The 22,919-nt window shown below is 46.8% G+C and overlaps 1 protein-coding gene across 1 annotated transcript in view; it reads left to right on the forward strand.

Moving 5' to 3' along the window:
* The window catches only part of LOC138284363 (mucin-2-like), a 1,502,605-nt gene that overhangs the window by 813,978 nt on the left and 665,708 nt on the right, over nucleotides 1–22,919 (forward strand). The window contains exon 30 of the mRNA XM_069223056.1: nucleotides 8,617–8,700. Coding sequence (XP_069079157.1) covers nucleotides 8,617–8,700 — 84 coding nt within the window. The remainder of the gene's footprint in view (nucleotides 1–8,616; nucleotides 8,701–22,919) is intronic.

A 22,919-nucleotide genomic window follows, 5' to 3' on the forward strand; every position in this document is an offset into this window, starting at 1 on the left:
TTTTATTTATCAGCAAAGGTATATAAAAGGACACTACAACAAAGGTACAAAAACATAACAACACAATTCTGCTGCCATGTAGTCAGACTATGCTGCTGCAATCCAAAAAGTGAACCCACTACCTATCTCAGACAAGGGTAACCCCAGCCTCATTGTTTTACTCAACCTGTGCACATTCTATGACACAGTTTATCATCAAACTATGATCACTATTGATTCAAAAGCTATGTGTTTCATCCATACCCTAATCCATTGGATCTTTCCCTACCGGTCCATTCGCAACCAACTCATCCACATTGACTCATCAATATCGCTACAACTAACTGTGAGTTGCAGAGTCCGTCAAGGATCCAGGGACACTGTAGTGATCATAAATACTTGGCATAAAAGCAAACTAAATGCAATTTAACAACCACTGCATCAAGATCCATAAATAGCCCAGCATGTCCTAAAAGTACCCACAATTAAAGGGATCAATCAGGTGAAATGTGTCCAAAGGCACTAAAGAAGCATGATTAGCTGAAACGATTCACATCGCTCTCAACTTCGCCATCATAATATGCACCACCTGTGACCTCTTTCATAGTGCAGAACAGTAAAACCAAACTCAAACATTGTGATATCAACTTTACTTTGTTCAGAAGGGAAACCTTACCTCTTTTAGGAGATTTCAGGGAAGTAAGGTTATCTTGCACAATGACACTGTCAATTAAACTCTCACTTGTTTCCCTGGTTTCACCCAGGTGGGAGACAGGCCTAAATATTGGCAGTAAGCCTGCTTTGCGCCGTTATTTAACGCCTGGGTCAGACCAGGCATTAAGGTATCTGTGGACCCATTTTCTACCCATCTTCTTGGCCATATATCATGGGATGGGCCCAGAGGTGCCCACCCCAAGCCACATAAACATCCCCACTCACACCAGAGGATGGTGGAACCCATCCCAGGTAAGTAGGGTAAGTATAGGTATGTATTTTTTTCAAAAGTTTCTAAGTGCCATTAGGGGCCCTAATTTGGGGTCCCCTGCATGGCACTGGGTGCAATGGCCATGCACAGGGGACACTGCCCCCCCTGTGCTGGCCTTTGGGGTGGTGAGCATGGCTCTTGTCTTTAGTAAGACAGGAGGCATGTGTTATGGATGGATGTGCATCAGGAGATGACACTAGGCTGGCTAACCGCATTTTTTTTGCCTACAAACAGCCTAGTATCATTTTTGAGGCAAAAGCCCCTTCACCCCTACCGGCACCCCCACCTGGCTAACTTCATTTTTTCTGACGGTAGCCCAAGCTTACGCCGGCTTGCGGCATTCCATAAATTTGGTGCCCGGATGGCACACTGGAGTGACGCAAGCCGGTGGTAAACTTTTTGACTCAAAACTCCACTATCACAGTTTTGCATCAAAAAGTATAAATATGGGCCTAAAGATCCTCAACGTTATCTTGGCTTTGGTGGCTCAGGGGTTTAATGCATCCACTCCACAAACCTGTATTGACCTCATAGACACAGGTTCCATTCTTTCCTCAGCCTTCTATCCTTCTGAGGTTGATAAAGTGAATAGCATTGAGTTAGGTAACAATAAACACTTGCTATTCAGCTACTAGGTGGTGTATGTGTACTTTCCAAATACATGTGTTATGTTACTGCTCCCTCTCCGATTGTTCACTTTGGCTGATACTGCTAGCTAACTTCATCATCAAGACATACTGTGTTCCACGTAGACAAGTAGCAAACAATGTACCATGCCACCTGGCAGTGAGATTAAACATTTCTGGGTGCCAGTAATTTCAGTAGCCAAGACATCACAAGATTGTGATGCAGTGCAGAGGATACAAAACTGTTGGCTGCTACGTATAAGGAATAAGGAATAACTTTCCACATCATGTCAAACAATCAATCAATCAGTCAGTCAACTTGTAGGTTGAGGCTATTCAGGTGCTGACATGGTCAAGGGTCTCAGTCGCAATGCCACGTTTCCAGCATCCTAAGGAAGTCATGTAGAGTAGTGAAGGTCCTGAGATGCAGGGGGACGCAGTTCCAGACTTTGGGCCTGATTATGACCCTGGCGGACGGCGGAGGCCGTCCGCCAAGGTACTGCCGCTGAATGACCGCACCGCGGTCAAAAGACCGCGGCGGCCATTTAGACATTTCCTCTGGGCCGGCGGGCGCTCTCCAAAAGAGCGCCCGCCGGCCCAGAGGAAATGCCCCTGCAACGAGGACGCCGGCTCAGAATTGAGCCGGCGGAGTTGCAGGGGTGCGACGGGTGCAGTTGCACCCGTCGCGTATAAGCAGACACTGAAATACTTTGCGGGGCCCTCTTACGGGGGCCCCTGCCATGCCCATGCCATTGGCATGGGCACGGCAGGGGCCCCCAGGGGCCCCGCGGCACCCCCTACCGCCATCCTGTTCCTGGCGGGCGAACCGCCAGGAACAGGATGGCGGTAGGGGGTGTCAGAATCCCCCATGGCGGCGCAGCAAGCTGCGCCGCCATGGGGGATTCTAAGGGCAGCGGTAAACCGGCGGGAGACCGCCGGTTTCCCTCTTCTGACCGCGGCCGAACCGCCGCAGTCAGAATGCCCTGCAGGGCACCGCCGGCCTGTCGGCGGTGCTCCCGCCGACCCTGGCCCCGGCGGTCTTGTACCGCCGGGGTCAGAATCACCCCCTTTGTTTGCAAGGTAGGAGAAGAAGCATCTTCTGCTCATGTCATCCTTGCAAAAGTCTTTCTGAAAACCCAGAGAGGGGTAAACAATTCATCACTTGCCTATTTCCCATCACTTATCCACGAACTATGTAGGCAAAACCCCTCCTTCTGTCTAGATTATTTCTACACAGTCATGTTTTAACCAGGCACTAATCTATTTAGTTGCTGTCATTCTCTGCGGGTTGATTTTGCTCCAGTTCAGTTTGTAAGTGACTTGCTTCTCTCAGTGTACCATCTTTCAATAGTTACACAGTGTATTTAACATGTTTTATTGTCAGGCACCTTTGTTAATAATGTCTGTGTAGTAAATGTACTTTTGTTTTGTTTTGTAACCAATGGTGACTTAGGGGGTGATTCTGACCCCGGCGGTACAAGACCGCCGGGGCCAGGGTCGGCGGGAGCACCGCCGACAGGCCGGCAGTGCCCCGCAGGGCATTCTGACTGCGGCGGTTCGGCCGCGGTCAGAAGAGGCAAACCGGCGGTCTCCCGCCAGTTTACCGCTGCCCTTAGAATCCCCCATGGCGGCGCAGCTTGCTGCGCCGCCATGGGGGATTCTGACACCCCCTACCGCCATCCTGTTCCTGGCGGTTCGCCCGCCAGGAGCAGGATGGCGGTAGGGGGTGCTTCGGGGCCCCCGTAAGAGGGCCCCGCAAAGTATTTCAGTGTCTGCTAAGCAGACACTGAAATACGCGACGGGTGCAACTGCACCCGTCGCACCCCTGCAACTCCGCCGGCTCAATTCTGAGCCGGCGTCCTCGTTGCAGGGGCATTTCCTCTGGGCCGGCGGGCGCTCTTTTGGAGAGCGCCCGCCGGCCCAGAGGAAATGTCTAAATGGCCGCCGCGGTCTTTTGACCGCGGTGCGGTCATTCAGCGGCGGTACCTTGGCGGACGGCCTCCGCCGTCCGCCAGGGTCATAATCAGGCCCTTAGTGTGGGAATAAATAACCTTAACAACTCCTGCCCTCACCACTTTGCTAAACTGATCTATGGCTGTCAATACAAATTGGATATCATCCATTCACCCTGGCTTAGGTTCACATTCATGCACATCTCTACAACCAGCACACCAGCCTTATCTGTGGCCCTAGATCTAATTTCTGAAGATATTACTGGGGACATCCCTAAACATTTTACATGCCAGAACACTGCTTTCCTTTGATGTACACCAAACTTTATAGACACACTTGCTGTACCATTATATGGAGTCCCTCTCCCCCTGCTGCAGTCCAAAATTCCCACTCTTATAATTTAGAGTTCCTGTTCAACTTTCCCACTGAACCCCAGTATGAAGTAATGTAATCTCATTACTGCCTTTGATCGGCTAATACAGTTCCTCCACATCTGCCCCATTTCTTGTTTGTATGGGTGGGACCGCTCCTCCCAGTTTTAATCTCTTTAACCCTCTTCCTTTGACTAAAACTGAGTAATTCTATGCTTATGCATATACAATAGTGCTTTTACTAAAGCCTGTAACCTACTATTTCCACAGCAGTGTATACTCTAGTACCTCAACCCCAACCTATATCCTGCTACCTCTTTTCCTCACAATATGCTTGTCCTTCAACCTCTACCCATACCATAGAACCTGTACTCCTAGCAATACCATACAACCTCAACCCGAAGCTTACATCCAAATATCTATATCCCAAATGTCAGAGTCTATTTGGGAGGCAGCAAGGAATTTAAGGGCTACTGGACTACAGTCTTGGGGCCTATGGTCATTTGCCTCTACTGTTCTGTAGCCATCCTACTATGGCTCTGCAAAACAAGTTTAAGTACAACCCCTTCAGTAGCTGCCTCTGGTAGCGATGGCAAGCAATAGTAAGCTTCTCAGGGAGGTTAGTGTGGAGGTGCATGCGGGCATCACTCAACACCTCTAGCACCACAATAACATTAAGGTCCAGCTAGTGCTTTTCTTTAAAAAAAGACAAGTACTTTATAACACAAAAAGCAGAAATACTACATGCTGCAAGTATATGGGAACACTGGATTCACAGGTGTGAATCAAAATGGGTCTGCTCCCTATAGGCGCTATTCACATTCCCCATTGGTATCTCCTAATCTTTTCATGGCATAGCTTCTAATAAGGTGCAGAATGCTCTCTCCCATTTCTCTTTGCACACACAGACTCTAAGGCATAAGGCCTGTTAGAGTCCCTCAACTATCCTTGGTTGGAGTAGCACAAACAAATCTTTGTTCATCCCATAGAGGCTGTTTCACTGATTTTAGAAGGGCCCTTGCCCGCATGGAACACAACAACCCCACTGGATGGGACAGGCTGGATGCTGAGCAACATGTCCTCTGGAAGGCAACGGCAGGAGGAGGTGCTTCTGGTGATGGCCCTCTTTCGGATTGCAATGTATATTGATGCAGTTGGGCTTGAGACTTCAGAATGTCAAATCCTAGTACTGTGCTGAGTCTCTTGGGGTCAATCACACTAGGGCCTCCCTGAGTGGCGGCAGCTTGCCGTCCTCTTCTCCTGGTGTGGGGCTCTGTCAGGGCAGCACACTTGTAGGCACTGTTGTGGGATGCAACAGCAGTCACCCAATTGGGTACTAATGTCTTCTGTCCCTCGGCTGCCAGGTGCTATCTTTAGAACATAGCACCATGAGGCAACGGCCTTGGATATTCGGAGGAGAGTGTCTTTGTGGCAGTGCAGAATTTTCCACTCATTACAGGGCACCTGGGGCCACCTGCGGTTTGGTAGTCTCTACTTCAGGGGACCAGTCAGGACTGCAGAGCACAATCTCGAACTTATCCTAGCTTCAGTTGGGCGTACCAAACAGGCACAGAGCTCCTGGTGACTTGGCGGCGATGCCAGGGCTAATGCAAGGAGATCACCCAACGCACTTCAGCAGTGCTCCTACAACAAGAAGGGTTATGCCAATTCCAGAATTTAGCTTAGTCAAGCTCAGGTCTAGGCCTTTTTGAATGTACTAGGTTTGTGTGTGCCGAGGCCAAAATAAAAAAAAAACAGGATCACAAATTATCACAATTTGGCATGCAAGGCAAGAGACATGACTGTACATCATGCAGGAGACATTCCCTTCAAAACATCAACCTATAACATAGTACAAGTAACCCTACTTGAAACCACCTTCTCTTCACCTTACCTGTATCCTACTACCATTACCACATCGATACACCCTTTACTCCTGAATATACCATTGTTGTTGTTCACATGTGTATACCCTATCATTGCTAGCTACCCATACTATATATACTATAGTTCTACTAAAGTTGCTAATACCCTAGTAACTGTACTCATACCAAGACCAAAATACCCCTGTCCATTAAAATACCCTTCACCCTGTGTCCTTACCTATACTTCACTGCCTCTGTTCTACCTGCAATCTAATTCCTAAACCTACATAACAATAATCTTACCCATAAAAATGCCCTGGAACTTCAAACCCTGCTTAAATTCTGTAAGGCTACCTATAACCTTGATCCTTTTTTATCTCTACCCACACCCATGTGAACGCCACATTTTTACTAATAAATATTCATGTATTCTGAATGTTGAATTTCCATAGAAAATGATTAAATATAGAAAATAATGCACATCTTGGAAAATGTGCCTACTTGATTGGCCGATAGTGCCCTTATTAATTGCTTATTAATATGAAATGACGTGCTCATGTTTAGATTAATGTAGTAGTATGTTATATTAATGACTACGCATTATGTATTTGCTTTATTTATTGCATGCCTTAAGTTAGCGAGGTCTTGGGCCAAGTTGCACTGCCTCATGCTAAGTTGCACTGCTTAAATAATTCACATAAAGTGGCTGGTTAGAGAACTGAATACTTGTATTGTGCACCTGCGTTGACCAAACACTAGTAGATGGTTATCTTTTCCCATGAGTACTGCTTGCTAGAATATGCTGTATTGGCTATTATTACATTGTAGAGTTTAGTGTGCATGAGCTAACAATGGATGCACTGACTGAAGGAAAGAGAGATACAAAATTGTTACCTGACAAGTCAGACAACGGGAACAGGAGAAGAGGAGCCACTCATTGACATGTGAAAGACAGTTCAGTTATATTTTAGATTTGAAGCTCTACTTCATCAGACTAAATGGAACGTACAATTCTTTGATCAATAGGAACGTGGGAAGAGTTTTGGAGGATTTTAACTTAGCCTGACTGCACCGAGGAAAGAGGGGCTTATTCCCATTTTCCTTCTCCACTGATGTGGTGTACTTGCTTTGATTCTTTTACTTAGAGAATTCAGTCGTTAAATATTGCTTAGACTTTTGATGCTGAATGCCGATCCTTAAACTATGTTTTACTAACAGTTCAAATAGCTTAGAGTCCTGTGTTCTGAACCATTCTCTGTTCTTGGCCCGATGCTGATGCTGACCAAACAGATGTTCAATTGACAAAGACAGTCACAGCTTGCTGATCCATACCAAGGGGAGGTACTAATCAAATGCTATTGTTTGATGTAATTTGTCATTTGTTTCCTAGGTACCAACCGCTAATTTTGATAGAGCCACAGCTAGGGGGTTTTCTAAATTTGTGTTGACTAGATTGTTTTGCATGAAGCCCAAACATGCCATTCTAAGCAGAAAGTTAGCTAGGAGACTCACAGAAATGGTTGCTAATTATAAACAACAGGTGATGTTGTTTCTTTGCTGAATTTAAATGTATGTTATTTCTATTGTGCAGTTATTCTTCCTATTGATTTGTACTGTAATCCTAGAATGCGTAACTATACATGCTTTGATTAAATTGAGATTCTTTAGAAGATTTGGTCAACCAGTGTTGTTTCTGTATGTGTATAATCTAATATTGAGACTGAGTTACCTGATATTAGCATTGTTAAAATAGGAAAATAAACATTCTAACTTTTAAATAAAAGTGTGGTTATTCATAGCCAATGGGGTCATGGTGCGTGAAAATTACTGACTCCTAGGATTATGGATTCTATTGATTGATATTGTTATTGATTGGTATTGAAATTGAGTCCTATGGTGGGATTTGCTCTAAGCGTAGTCAAAAAGGTCCATCGAACCTCTAACGTGTCCCCTTATAAATTAAAGATAAGATACCAAAGAAGGTCAGATGTGCTAACACCTATATCCTATTTTTGCTACCCTTGACTACATCTTAGTTCCTTTAACTATATGTTGATACATGTACCCATATTCCAGTATGTCTATCCAGTGCTTAACGTGTAATAGAATTAGTGCCAGTGCCCAAGGTTCTGCTCAGAAGCCCTGGCCAGTGCTATTACACATCAACACGCTAAATTCACCACCCCAGCCTCTTTAATACACAACCAGACACTCCCTGTCTGTTTGTTTAACTTTTACACGTCCCTGTTATCTCCACTGGCAAACATCGCCCTGATTAAGCACTGCCTCTACCCCACAGTAATCCCTATTACCTTGACCCCTACTAACACCCTCATAACGTCTATCGTCACCCATGTAGCCTGTACCCTAAAATCCCTGCCTCAACATATACCCAATATCTCGTCCTTTTCCTCCTCTTCATTAATGTTGGCCTATTTTCTCCTATTCTGTTTCCTTTTGCCATTTTCTTAGAGAATATAGGAGCATATTTATAGTACCCTAGTGGCACCTTGCGCCACATTAACGTCAATATTTTGGCGCTACTCCTGCAGAGTACACCACTTTCCATAAATCTGGTCCATAGTCCCTTTGTGGTTTGCCTAAATAACTTAAATTCTTGAGGAAAACAAGTTTCCTCAAGAATCAAAGATCAGCAGAGGACGTCGTCAGGCTGATGTAATCCTAGGTACAGCGTCTTTCAGGCTGCTCTTATACTGAAAAAGGCTATGATCATGATGGCTTGTTACCATTAGTGGTTAATCAGCTCTCTGGATTACTGTGACTTTTTGTGCTCGCCTTAAATTGATTATAGTGTATTATTCTTTTCCTCTAAACAGAAACATCGCAGCCTCAAACAACTACTGTAACATCAAGAACGACCATTTGCCGCTGCGTTTACAAGGGCCAGTATTACTTGCCAGGTAAGCACTTTTACAAGCTGCAACTACACAGGAAGAAGAGTATTTAAATTAAATTTCAGACAAATACGCACTGGTGAAATGTGCACTGCAAAGCGGGCCCACGGTGAGACTGCAGTGTTTTTCCAAAAAAGGAGTAATAATTAAAAACATAGGGCCAGATGTATCTAATTCCAATAGCGATTACCAAATTGCGATATTGTGCGAATCACAATTAAGTAATCGCTATTGGAATGTATGAAACTCCACGAGTTTCATATAGCGATTCGCAAGGGCTCGCAAATCGATATACCTCATTAATATTCATGAGGTAGGTCGCAATTTGCGACCCATTGCAAATGGCTACAATCACAGGGATGGTGGCCTGCTGGGATCCCTCTGGTATCCTTTAACAAACAGTACACAGGTATTGCCTGTCCACCCCGGTAGCAGCCGTGTACCCACGTGGTCCGCTGCTGTGATTGATTCCGCATGAGGGGGGACCAAGGGAGGTCTCCCTGATATAACCAACAGTGTGGGTGCCCCCTCAACCTTGAAGGTCGGGCTGTGAGGGCCTTGTATTCTTGATCATCATGGAAAGGAAGGTACTTCCCTGGCATCCCCAAGCCAGGGTATTGCCAAAATTCACGCAGGTGCCTTTACACCAACACTTGGAGACCATTATTACCGTATAAAACTTAATGGAAGCACAGTGCCTCGTGGTGAATCATGTGTTTGGGACAGTACTTAAATGTGATGGCACATATGTTTTTCTAAGGTAATCTGCCCTGCACTGCTCATTACATTACATGCAAGATGTGATCCCTAATCTAGGTGGTGCTTGTTGTGCAGTGTTCAGGTTCACGAGTACTATCCCCTGTATTTATATCATGTATCTCTGATTCATGTCACTTTGGTTCACCTAGATTCCAAGATAATGAGTACTATCTCAATCTTTACCTAACCTGCACAATATTTACGGTTCCTGTCATATTTGGCTTGTGATATATACATATATAATATAGAAACGTTGTTTTGCATAGTCATGTGTGGAGTCTCTTTTGGAGTGTATTTATTGTCTCACTAGTGAGTGTGTTGTGCAAACACTTTACACATTGCCTCTGCTCTGCCCCAAGCTACCAGGGGGGTGAGCACAGGTTTTTTTATGGCCTTCATTATATTTATACAGGAATGAGGCTCTCACAAACGCAGTAGTTTTAAAAAGTGTAGGCTTTAAGTGCCAATTGATTGACTAACAAAGACGACTGCACCAATTTACACACTTAGTTATTTTAGCACTATTACAATTTATCCGTTGCCACTTTTCCTTAGGAATCCAAATTAACCAATACATCATAACAGCCTTTTCCAATCTTTTTTTTTTTTACCTTAAGTTCAATGGCAAACAGTAGCAATAGCCTCATATTTGGGAACAACACCTCACAATGGACTGAGCTTGGCACACTCCCTACCCCAAAAGATTCTGCATGCAACCTCTGCATCACCTGCAAGGGCATATCTGGGGGGTCCATAGGACCCCTTTTAACCCCTCCAGATGGCTGCCATCATAGGGCGCTTTGACATTGTGCCACCTTTTTGTGGCACACTGTCAGTGCGCCTTTCGCGAGCTTCTTTCCCTTCTCCAGGATGCCTATTTCCACATTTTCATCGATTCCAGCCACTGCATGTTCCTCAGGTTTACAGTAGCCGGTACTCATTACCAGTTCAAAGTCCTTCCCGTTGGTCTCCGATCCGCTCCTTGGGTATTTACGAAAAGTATTGCCCCAGTTGCAGTCCATCTGCGACAACAAGGCATTCAAGTTTTCCCTTATCTCGACAACTGGTTGATAAATGCTCCATCTTTCCAACATGTATCTAGGGATACTGCCAAGTGCCTTCATCTGTTTCAAACCCTGGGACTCACAGTCAATTTCCAGAAGTCTGTCCTTTTGCCCTCAACAAGGATAACTCTTCTGGAAGCAACTCTCGACACATTACTCGATAAGACATTCTTGTGCGTAGATAGACAACAGAAACTCTCCATTCTGGCTTGCTCTCTTTCAAGAAGAAAGTGTGCTTCAGTTCGCTTGGTCAAATCTCTACAAGGCATGGCCTTCAGCCATTTTCCTAATACTTCATACCTTTTATAACTTTATCTTTGTATGTTTTGTTGTTTTAGAATACTATATAGAGACAAATATGTGCTCTCATAAACAGGAGAAAGAAGTTTGCTGTTTCATAACTTACCCAACAAAAACAAAACATAACAAGCAGTGTTATTGTGCCACCACATACGTCATATGAAAATAGAGCATGGAAAAAAAGCCACGTGTAAGATTACGGGTTAGATGGAGGGTGAAACAGGTTTTTGGGGTTCCAGTGTCAGCAGGTGGTCTCGATGAGGCTGCCAGAGATCTTTTGGCCTAGAGGTGGTTGGGTGCAGGGATGCAAAAAATGTACTATTAGTATCTCAATAAATTAAGCTTTTAATCCATGCAGTTGTTGTAGGACAGTGTTTGCTGCACCAGTGTATCCCTATTGCTCGTTTGGCTAGGAGTAGGACGACTGCAACCTACTGACGTAGTGATTTAGATATGTCTAAAACGTAACCCAAAAGGGCTATAAATGGGGTAGGTTCAAGAGCAATTTGTGTCATCAAGGATAGTTTATTGAACACTTCCCGCCAATATGGATCAATAGCACTGCAGGTCAATGACATGTGGGCAAGGTCTGTGGCCATCTCTCGAAATTTCGGGCACTCTGTGGATCGTGAAGGGTCTATACGTGCCTGTGTTGCAGGCTGGAAGTATGCTCTGCATGAGAAGTTACAGTGGATGAGCTTATGGCGATGATTGAATGAGCCTAGATATGTCTGTGCACAACAGGACCACCAAACCGTGTCAGTCAAGGGGTGACCCAGGTGGCTCGGAGTCTAGAGTCTTGAGTCGGTAGGAGATCCATTCAAGTGTGATAAAGTTTGGAGATTAACCTATCACCCTCACTGTCAGTGATTATCAGCGTTAGAGGGATGAACTCGTCTGGGGTAAGAGGGTACAACAGGATTTGAGCTCTGAAGCCAGCATAGTACAAAATGATCTATCTGAGTGGCACATCAGAGGCTATTATTGTCCGTACGGGAAAACACGTGCCTGACGAGGAAGAGGTCTCCGGTGGGGTGTAGGGCTCATTTCTTCAGGGTGCATTGGATCAGTTTTTTCTGAGTGCTAGTGAGCCGGGGGTTACTCGCCAATGGGATTACCGGAGAGTAGAGGGTCCAGCCCACTAGCACCTGGATACATTTTCACCAGGCACAACTAGTGGTGGCCAATGGCTGTATATCCCATGGGTCTAGCAATAGGACTGCAGATAGTAATGCTTTCAGGGGCGTAGGGGCTGCAGTCTTTTTCAGGCCTGTAGTGGGGTATTTGTACATGAGCATGGTACCAATGATGGCTAAGTGGCACTGTGCGACTAGGTAATACAGATGAAAGTTGGGAAATCACCCCCCAAATGCTCACATGCTAGCATCAGGGTGTCTCATCCTACTCAAGGCTGTTTCCCCACCCATATAAGTTGCAGTAGTATATTCTGCAAAGATGCGAAAAGTGTATTGGTGAGTAGGCTAGGGATGCTTTGAAAGAGGTACAGCAAACAAGAGAGCGCTATCATTTTGATTATAGCAACATGTCCCGCTATGGATAGTGGGAAGTTGATCAATTGCTGGCCCACAGTTCAAATGTATTAACTGTTCCTTGCTCAAATGAACATGGATGCCCACATATTGGACTGTATCCTTGCACCATGCAAGAGGAAATTCAGAATGAACCCGGGTGGTGGTGACTGTGAGCGGAAACAACTCGGATTTGGTCCAATTGATGTGTAGATCTCATAGCAATCCGGCTCTAACTACTATGCTGTTGGAGGCGGCATGTTCTGGTTGGCTGTGGCAAAACCCTAGCCAGGCAGAACCATTCCTGTCAAAGGTGGGTTATTCCACACACTGTATTACCTGTGTTCACCCTTGGGTAGCTTGGCTCCGAACAGTCAGGCTTATCACAGACGCAATGTGTAAAGCAAAGACACAGCACTTCCCCTCCACAACCACGCTGCGCAGGACAAAGGAGACTTCACACACAGTGTATGTATACATTTTTTTATTCAACATACGCATTGCAAGCACAGTATGGTTACAATGTAAATCTGGACCTATACCCCAATTAGGTAAGGAAGTCACAATATGAGGCCCAACTTTGTTAAATACTAGCTACTATATGTACGCATGAGGAAAAAAGGTGTCAGCACAAGACCCACCTTAGAATTCCCCACAATCAATATATCACATCAATTCAGGGTGCACCCCAGTTCCCAACGTTAGCAGCAAAATGTACATACAAGGTTTACAACACTTTTGCGTAGCAGGGTGGCCGAAGCCGCAATAGTAAGACGTAATGCCAACTGTAAGTACTCCCTGACAGACTAAATGTGACCAGCAACACCACAGTACTGCCTTCACATCCACTTGCATTCACTCCTGCACAATCACTCTGCACTGTTGTGCGGTGCCATGGGTATCAGTCAGAACAAGCCCACTCTCACTCGTATGCACTCACTCCTGGCACCCTAATGCAGTGCCCTGATATCTGGATAGTGGATGCCACTTGTTGGTAAGCACCTTGGGTCCTAAACCACCTTTCACCCACCAACCAGCTTTGGCTATCCCGCCCCTCTGCGAACTAAAGATTACATCAACCTTACCCTGGTTACTAGGCTGCTCAAATCTCAGGGTTCCATGATCAATGTGGGGGAAAGGAAAGACAACAGCTGCTAAACAATTAAGGAGGAGACACTCAGGCTTCCCACAACAGGTTCACTCAGAGGTCTGCAAAACACAGGTGGAGGGTCACTGGCGCCGCCGTTAGACACCTAGGTGCCCTGCCGAGCCAGACAGTTCAATGTTACCAAACGGTTACCAATTTCAGCACCTCTGGAACAGAGAGGCACTTTCGGGACTTGTTGACTTGAGTCACCCTTAACACTTCCAGTTGCCCACAAGTTACTAGGTCCGTACCTCCTGTACCAGGAGATGCCGCGTGTGGGGCATGGACACTCAAGTGTCCCCAGATGGTTACAATCCCACATGAAAAGGGGTCAGTGCTGTGCCTCCAATAAAAAAAAGGCACAATGTCAGGGGCCCAATGATCTGAGTCGCCCTGACTATACGTTTATTCACAAGCCATTTCCTAAGGTGGTACCTCCTTGGATAGAGGCACCAGTCTGATGTGTGATGACTTCAACTGCCCCAGACATTCCTGGGCTCTCCCATGAAGGATGTAAATCCCACACCCCTCTGGGAGGCACAACGTATAGCACAGAATGACTTCAGTTGCAGTAGGACCATCCGATCACACTCGGAACTTGGTTTCCTTAACTCTCTTGAATGAAGCAAAACTGTCTCGTACACAATGGCTTGCAGTTGCACCAGACTCCCTGGTCATACACTTTGATGCAAATTCAGCTGTGCCATACAAGGCTAAGTACAACACAACTCAGGTTGCACCCCCCCAGCTCTGAGGGTTGCAACCAATGAACAGGGCACCACACACAATGAGCATGCAGCCAAGGCTCACATAAGAGAAATGCAACATACTCGACAATAGCGGGCCTGCGGGCCAAGATGTTTTGGCGTGCAGTGGTCCCCTCGATAAAGGGCCACTCACCTGAAGTGTGGGCAGTCCTTGGCAAGGTCTGCACCAGGCACCTCTGGTCTCCAGACACAATACTAAGGCCACACTAATGCCGCTGCTGCCAGGTGAAGTTCAGCAAACGACGTAGGCGCAGCAGAAGGCACAGCTTTCCAGATAGTACAATTTCTCAATGTGAGTTCCTCTCAGGAGGTCTTTGATGTCCATGAGACCTCCTCTGAGAACAGGGGGCAAGCCATCCTGCCCTTGGAGAGTTACCCTTTGGGATGCTACACAGCAGCAGGCAATGAGCCCCAGGCCAGTCTCTAAGCAGGAAGGGGAGCGCAGATCCCCTCCTCGGACAGTTATTCTCCTGGGCACAGCAGATTCCTCTAGCAGTGTGCCCATGCAGTTCAGCAGCACCGGTCCCATGTTGCTGTAAAAGTGACTTTGCCTCGCAGACGTTGAGTACCCCTAGTTATACTAGGTAGTTCCTTTGAAGCTGGTTCAAGGCATTCTCCTTTGAACCACAGATGTCTCCCCTAAATTTCCTTCATTTCCGCCCTGAGGCTCTGGCATGCAGATCTTTATCTTTAGTGGGGCCGTGCTCTGATTCCGACGGGCCAGGTGTCAAAAACCTCTCTCCCCAGCCTATCTATGTAGGCCCCAAATGGCAAGGATCTGTTGTTCTGGATGCCCAAGTTTTTTAGCGGTCACCTGGGGAATGCACAGATGTGCTCTAACCCTTTGAACCAGTTAATGAAGCCTACTTTATAAGACAGCAGAACCACTTCAGAACCTAGAAATGCCCACTTCCCAGGAGTGACATTTCTAGGGTATGAATGACAAAACCACCTTTACCATCAGAAGGGGTTTGTTATTCTGGATCCAACGATACTGAACATCATGAGGCTGCTCCCCTGTAATCCACTATTGCAGCCAGACCTAATAAGACTCATTCTTCCATGGTACCTTATGGGCAGAGCAACTCTCATATAAAGTGTGAATACCCATGGGTATTCAGCACTCCCTCTAGCACATATGCCTGCTGCCATGTCTGCTGTGGCATGTGGGACACTGTTGTAAAAGCCACCGCAAAGGTGCACATGCTCCAATACTTGCCCTCTCTATCAGGCTCAGTTTCTATATTATAATACACAGTGGACCTCTGTGCAATCGAGGTTTGGTAGTGCCTCTTCGATCCAGATTAGGCTTCTTCATATGTCATGCAGTACTCTGAAGTGTTATTCCCCTGATATATGCCTTGAAGGCCTCCCATAGTGTAGCCTGGGATCGTACAGAGTAATGAATTCGTTCAAAATACTCCAGAATAGCAGCACAGATTTCTGTAGGAAATAGTTCATCATGAAGAGCCATAGTGGGGAATCGCCATGGGTGTTCCAGCCCCATAACAGAAATACACAGGGCCATTATCACAGGGCATGGTCAGAAAGCGTTGGTGGCAGCTGTGAGATATTGTGAAGCCACAGCACAAGCATGGTCGATATCAGTCAGTAGTCAGAGCGAGGCCACGTGTTGTGTGATTCAGAATGGAAGGTGTAGGCAAGCGTGTTGGCATAATGCAGACACCAGGGGTCTTTGAGGAGTTGCAATGTCATTGCGAGGGTTGTTGAGGCCCTTGATTTTCCATGTCAGGAATATGGCATCAGCGAATGGGTGTATAGCTTCATGTGGAGACATGCATGATTATCATAAATGTACATAAACATATCAAACATGGTATATACATGTTGTGATGTGTTAATGCTAACAAACAATAACATACAGACAAACAACTCAATGAAAAGCATCTCCCTCCTCCTACCAACAGGTAGCAAAACTGTACCAAGTAAATCCCAATATTCCCCAAGAGCAGTAAAACATTTTCCCCAGTTCAACTAAGCTGTAAAACCTTAGGGTGGTGGCAAAGCTACGGCGGAGGAGACTGTCAGTGAGGATGGGATCAGAAATGGGCCAGTGCAGTCTAACTTATTAGAGTGAATTTAGTGTATCTGCAGCAGAAACAAGTGGCACAGGAGTATAGGGAAGGCTGGATGTACACTCAGTCCTGCATCTAGTTTGCATAATAGCGATGTAACTCAGTCTGGAGGAAAGAGTTCTATGCTGACGGGGAGCTGTGAGGGCAAAGGAGAACGGTCCAGTGGAGTGTGTCCAGTGGACGTGTGGGCTGATGTTTGAAGAATCTGTCTCTCCCATCTGCATCCGCATGGAGCCTGGCAGGGTACAGCATGCCATAGTGGAGTCCTAGTTTACATTACATTTCCTTGGCTTTGTTAAACTTATGTTGCGCATCCTGTACAGCCATAGTAAAATATGGGAACAAGGAGATCGTATCCCCCTGATACTAGAGTGGGCCCAGCTCTTATGCCCATCGAAGTGCCACATCGCAGTATCTAAAGTTTAGGAGCCTGGTGATGTTCAGTCGCTGGGGCCCCTAGGGCACAGGGTGAGGGCCAAAGGAGTGATGCATGTGCCCCTTGACAAATGTAGAGGTAAGGTTTTGATGTCCTAGTAGGTCGGAGAATAACTTTTCAACAAAAAGGTGAAGGTGGCCAGTGTCTGTCGCTTCAGCGACCCCCAGAATGTGGATATTGCTGTGGCGCCCCCTTGCCTCTAAGTCCTCATTTTTGAATGCCACTGTCCTGAGCCATGACTCCAGTTTTTCCAGTCTCTTAAGTGCAGAAGTGATGGTGTCCTCTAAGCCAGAGATGTGCTCCTCTGCTCCCATTATATGCGAGTCTTGTCTATCCAAGCGCTCCCCAAGTCAGTCCAGGCAATTCTCCATAGTATCAAAGCAAGCATCATTAACCTGGAAGCCGGCTCTAAGTTCACTCATGAGGGCATTCATGCTAGTTCATTGCAAAGTTTCAGGACCTCCTGTCACGCCCCCTCCATGTTTCAAGTAGCTGTCAGATCTTCCCTAGGCTTGGGTTTGTCTAAAGCCAACTTGTGCTGTTTTGGGCCGCCACACCCCATCACTGCAGAGAACACAGTTTTGTTGCCCCCTCACACAAAAAGGGAGCAGTTTGTGGGGTGCAGAGGGATAGCAGCGTGTAGACTGTCTCCAATCCCTTACAAGGGCTACAGGGGCTCTGGTGTTGTCAGGGGGTAGTACCTCATGGCCTGGGGGATATATACTAAATTGACCCAGATCCCCACCAGAGGGGTTGTCATTTGCGCAGGTAGTTGCAGGCCTTCTGTGCAATAGGCCTTTGGTAAAAGTCAGGGCCTGATTTATGAAAAGTTAGCGCCGCCTTTACGTCACTTTTTGACGCAAAAGCGGCGCAAACTTTATTCTACTTTGTAAGTTTGCGCTGCGTTTGCTTAAAAAAATAATGTAAAGGCGGCGCTAACTTTTTATAAATCAGACCCTTAGTGTGGCGGCAGAGTCACTGCAGGGTAGTGTGGGCCTCACATGCAAGCACTCCAACAGAAAGAACAGGGCATAGTCAGGAGGAATGACCACTGGGCCAGCAGATCAAACAGTGGGAGCACATGTTGCATAGCACATTGTGATGTACATAGGTACATTCAAGGCTTGGTCTCCTATCGTTCCTCTGTAGTGCCACCCCATTCCGGACGGGGCCCTCCGCTGAGGTTGCACCATTCCACACAGTTGGGTTCCAACCACCAGTCGATCAGGCCTGGGGAGGCGTCACACGAAGACTGCATAGGCCCCAGCAGTAGCAGCCGATCGGGTATAGCTTCACGCTCTCCAGCACCCCCTCCTCCCCACTGGCTGTGCAGTCTGGGTCATGCAATAACAGCATGGGCAGCACCATGTGGACCTCTTGCCCCGCGCCTCAGGCTCACACAAGGCCCCTGTCACCTTGGGGCTGCTGAGGCGCATGGCAGCTGCCCATAGTGCCTTCACCACCAAGCTCATCCTCAGGGTCTGCTGCATGTATCCTTGGGCCCTGTGGCCACAAGACATTATTTGAGGACTTGGCGGCCTGTGTAGTGTATAAGGGTCCAATCCAATCAAGGTTTCAGCCCCACCACCACCGGAGCTTCAATGCCTTGCAGCCATCTTGTCTTGCAAAGTGGGATTAAGTTGGAAATGGCTGCTGAGGTGAAATCCTTCTCAATGGCGAAGATGTTGTTCCTTCTATTGGTGCTGGCTTCCATGTGGTTCACCAGAGTAGCGCATTTGGTGGTCTGGATCATTTTGCGATAGTGCCTCAGGGCGTAGTTGAATGTGCTCCTGTGTGTATTGTCTTGGCTTATTCGCCATTTGTGCTTCGGTTGTTTGCAGCATTGATTCATCAGTCTGAGTTCTCCATGTACAAACTCCCCTGGGGTCTAAATCATGTTGCGTTGTTGTGTTGCTTTGTTTAATGGGGCTAGGGAGTTGGTGCAGGAGGTCACCCAATTGTTGAAATTCCTAATGCCTTTGGAAAGGCTATTGCTGTGTTTGGGTTGGTGGGTACTGAGAGTGGCGTTCCAGTCCTTGGTGATGCTGTCCCACTTTCGGCAGGCTCGTCTGGGGTGGTGCATGTGCATTGAACCTGAAAGGGGATACTGAACTTAACGAGGGCATGGTCTGTCCTCATCATCAACTCTGATGTTGTTGAAGTGGTGAAAATAGAGTCCAGGAGGTGTCAGTGATCGGGGTATATCCCGTTACTCTTTGGGTAAGGGCCAGACTTTCAAGGTCTTCATTGAGTGCTTTTGATTTGGGGTCAGCATGGTCTTCTAGATGGAAGTTCAGGTCTCTGAGTAGGATGTAGTTGCTAGCATTGAAGGCGAGTGGTGTGACGAAAACTGTGATGCTCTCAGTGAAGTTGGTGCACAATCCTGGTGGATTTTAGGTGAGAGTGCTGCTTAGGGGGTAGCTGGCTGTGACATGGAACTTGAATGACAGGTATGATGGAAGATGACTTGTCTGTAGATGCAGCTGATAGTGTTCTTATGGATGATGGTGATTCCACCTCCAGGCTTGTAAAGTCTGCCTTGCCTGACAATCTTATAGCTGGCAATGAGATGGGGGTAGGGGAATGGGGGGTTGTCAATGGTGATTGGTGATGTCAGGTGCTAGTGCGGGATTCAGCAAGGCTTTTATGAGGAAAAGTAAGTCTGGGGCATTGTCATACTGCAGGTTCCAGATTTCTATGGCATGTTTGGTGAGGTGGCAGGTATTGAGGAGCATTCATGTGAGTGTGGAGTGAAAACTTGCAGGAAGAGCAGAAGAATGCTCCCTCTGGGTTGTGTGGTGTGGCAAGGAAGCACTGTGTGGAGAGGCAGCTGGCCACAGGCTCGCAGCGAAATAGCAATGGAACGGAGGAGGACCAGGATTCCAGGCACTGAGGGAGTCGAAGTGCAGACAGACACAGACAGGATTGCCTTTTGCATGCTTTCGGCACACCAGTGGCATGCCCACGATGAAGTTGCTTTTAAGTATGTCCTGGAAAGTGGAAGGAATTATGTCATTTCCTGTGCAGCCAGGGGATGGAAATAAGTCCTCTTGCTTGGCTTCTTCTTTTAAAGGCAGTTTTGGATGGAAACCAGTGATGTCATTTCCTGTGAACATGGATGATGGGAAATCCATTGATGTGACTTCTGAGGTAGATGGTTGATGGAAATCACTCAAACCTCAAGATGATTCAAGGTACTGTTGCCAAGCTTGACATCTTGTAGTAAAATTGTTATTGTTCACTGTTGGGTATCTCAGGGTCCTTGGCAATCCAAGCAAGGATTTACCTTGGCACCAACCACGTTTTTGTAAAGGTGGGTGGAACTTGAGGAGTTTCACTTTGTAGAATTCCATGGAGTTACATGAAAACTTTGCGAGATTCCATCAAGTTCCACCAACGCTTGGAAAATATGCCACTTAGGGCCTGTAGCACAAGCAGCACTGAAAAATCAGCGCAAACGGCACCATGCAGTGTACAAGGACACGTGGCCACTGGAGTTGATTTTGCTGCAGCTAGAGCAGATTTTCAACTCAAACGGTGGTAGATTACTCAAGAAGCAGCCCTCTGACTGCAACCACTTGCAACCATACACATTAGAAAATGATGTTGGGGGATGCTAAATTTCGCTTGCCAGTTTGCATTTCTGGAGGCTAACTGGAAAAAATATTCGCCATCCGGTGATTGATGGAATTTGGCCAGAACTCCATGTTACGAGTAACGTGGAGTCGCCAAATTCCACAAGCGGAATGAAGCAATCCACCACTCCTGGTCTTTTCAGCAGTTTATCATACCAAACTCACATTGGAATTCGCCTTCTTGCTTTCTATATTTCATGTCTTCATCCTGTGATTTTTAAGCTTGCCAATAAGAGACCATCCAGTAAAAATACCTCTTGGCCTCTTTGTTTTGTCAGTCAACTTAGAAGAACTTCTAGAAGGGATTGGTTGCGGATTGCATGTCAAGATGACCACCCTTAAAAAAGACACTACTAGACTGCTGTGAAATCGCTAATATTCCTTTGCTGTTGAGTTACACCTTCAGTGTCAAGGGGCATAGCAATATCAAGGTGACTGCCAGCCAAGGTTGCAGCTCACAAGTCTGGTGGAGCACTCGTTGTTATGCTCTTTGACCCAGCAGAATCTTGATGCCCATTATTCTGGTGGAAGGACTATGGATGAACTGGAGCACTGCAACTCGTGAATTGTGGTGGAGATTTCCATGGCCTGGGTCTGTGCAGCCTCTTTTGAAGTTGTTGGGAGCTGTGTCAATGAGACTTGTGAGCGGTGTAGCCCAGATGATGTGGCTGGGGAAGCTCCTTCCCTATACTCCAAAGTGGTGTGCCTGTCCTCAGGATGCTTCTTCGAGCCTATACCCAGATACATGCAACAAGATGTGAAAGCTATGCTTGTAGACTTGAAAGACAGTAAGGGTGGTCTCAGAAAAGGCACTAGGGGCCTCATTCTGAGGCCGGCGGGCGGCGGCAGCCGCCCGCCTGGCGGGAACCGCCATATGGCCGCTCCGCGGTCGAAAGACCGCGGAGGCCATTCTGGCTTTCCCGCTGGGCTGGCGGGCGACTGCCAGAAGGCCGCCCGCCAGCCCAGCGGGAAACCCCTTCCTACGAGGAAGCCGGCTCCGAATGGAGCCGGCGGAGTGGGAAGGTGAGACGGGTGCAGTTGCGCCCGTCGCGAATTTCAGTGTCTGCTAAGCAGACACTGAAATTCTTTGTGGGGCCCTCTTACGGGGGCCCCTGCAGTACCCATGCCATTGGCATGGGCACTGCAGGGGCCCCCAGGGGCCCCACAACACCCCATACCGCCATCCTGTTCCTGGCGGGCGAACCGCCAGGAACAGGATGGCGGTATGGGGTGTTGGAATCTCCATGGCGGCGCAGCAAGCTGCGCCGCCATGGAGGATTCCTGAGGGCAGCGGAAAACCGGCAGGAGACCGCCGGTTTTCCCTTTCTGACCGCGGCCAAACCGCCGCGGTCAGAATGCCCTTGAGAGCACCGCCAGCCTGTTGGCGGTGCTCTCGTGGTCGTTGACCCTGGCGGTCAATGACCGCCAGGGTCAGAATGACCCCCTAGGTGTGCTATTCCTCAAAGTGGAAAATACACAGTTCTGTTTGTTAAAACATGTCAGAAGAGTGGACCAAACAGAAGAGTGAATATCAATACTGAGTGGGCAGTCACTGCTGCTATAGGCAAACGCAAGTCATATATGATCAGAGTGCAAAGAAAGATTGATGGTCTGGATGGATATCCACCTGAAACTTCTACTTCTCTCACCTCTAATGTCCTTTTAGAGTGGTACAATAATTTTTCTGCCCACATCACTCTGTCTATTTCCCAAAGGGCATCAGTACTTCGGTCTCACTCTGCACCCTTCAGACAGAAGGAACTTGATGCTAGCTATTCTTGTCCCTCTATTCCTGACCACCTTGAACGGAGTCTGCTTGCATGATAGCTCTACGATATGTATGATGAGTACTGTGTCCCTATCTCTAGCGCTTTCAATACGATTTTCTTTTCTGTTAAAAGGCTCAGTAAGACCAAAGCTGAACTATCTCCCTGGTTTTATGAATCACTTCATAAGTTTAAACATGATTTGAAACACAGTAAATGCAATGCTTCTGGAGACACAACTGTCATATTGATAAAACAAAATAAAAATACAAGCCCACCCTTTCAAAATAAAATTTGCTATTAGAAAGAACCATTGTCAGTGTTATGCTTGTAGAATCCTTACAGCCTCTGATAAACACAAAGATTTGCTTAAAATCATGGACAAAGTTTCACTTTGTGAACCTACAGGCCCTAATATTGCTTCTCAATCTTTTTGTGACCAAGTGACTAATTCTTTTATTACAAAAAAGAGCACTATTAGAGACAAAATAGGAGAGGAATTTGTTAATGCTTCCTCATCCTCATTCCTACCCAGGATATTGTCAATCTTTTTTATGTGCCAACTTCAACTTGCTAGATAAGTCTATGGTGCATGTTTTACTTCTGGTGATCTGGTTCTCCTTCTGATCCAGGTGAGGTTTCTCTCTTCACTAAAAGATATTTGGACTCCTTTTCTAGACATTCCCAACTCTTCTCTGTCCTTGGGTAGTATGCCAGTTTCCTTCA

The sequence above is a fragment of the Pleurodeles waltl genome, chromosome 3_1 (assembly GCF_031143425.1).
Source record: "Pleurodeles waltl isolate 20211129_DDA chromosome 3_1, aPleWal1.hap1.20221129, whole genome shotgun sequence".
NCBI classification, from domain to species: Eukaryota; Metazoa; Chordata; class Amphibia; order Caudata; family Salamandridae; genus Pleurodeles; species Pleurodeles waltl.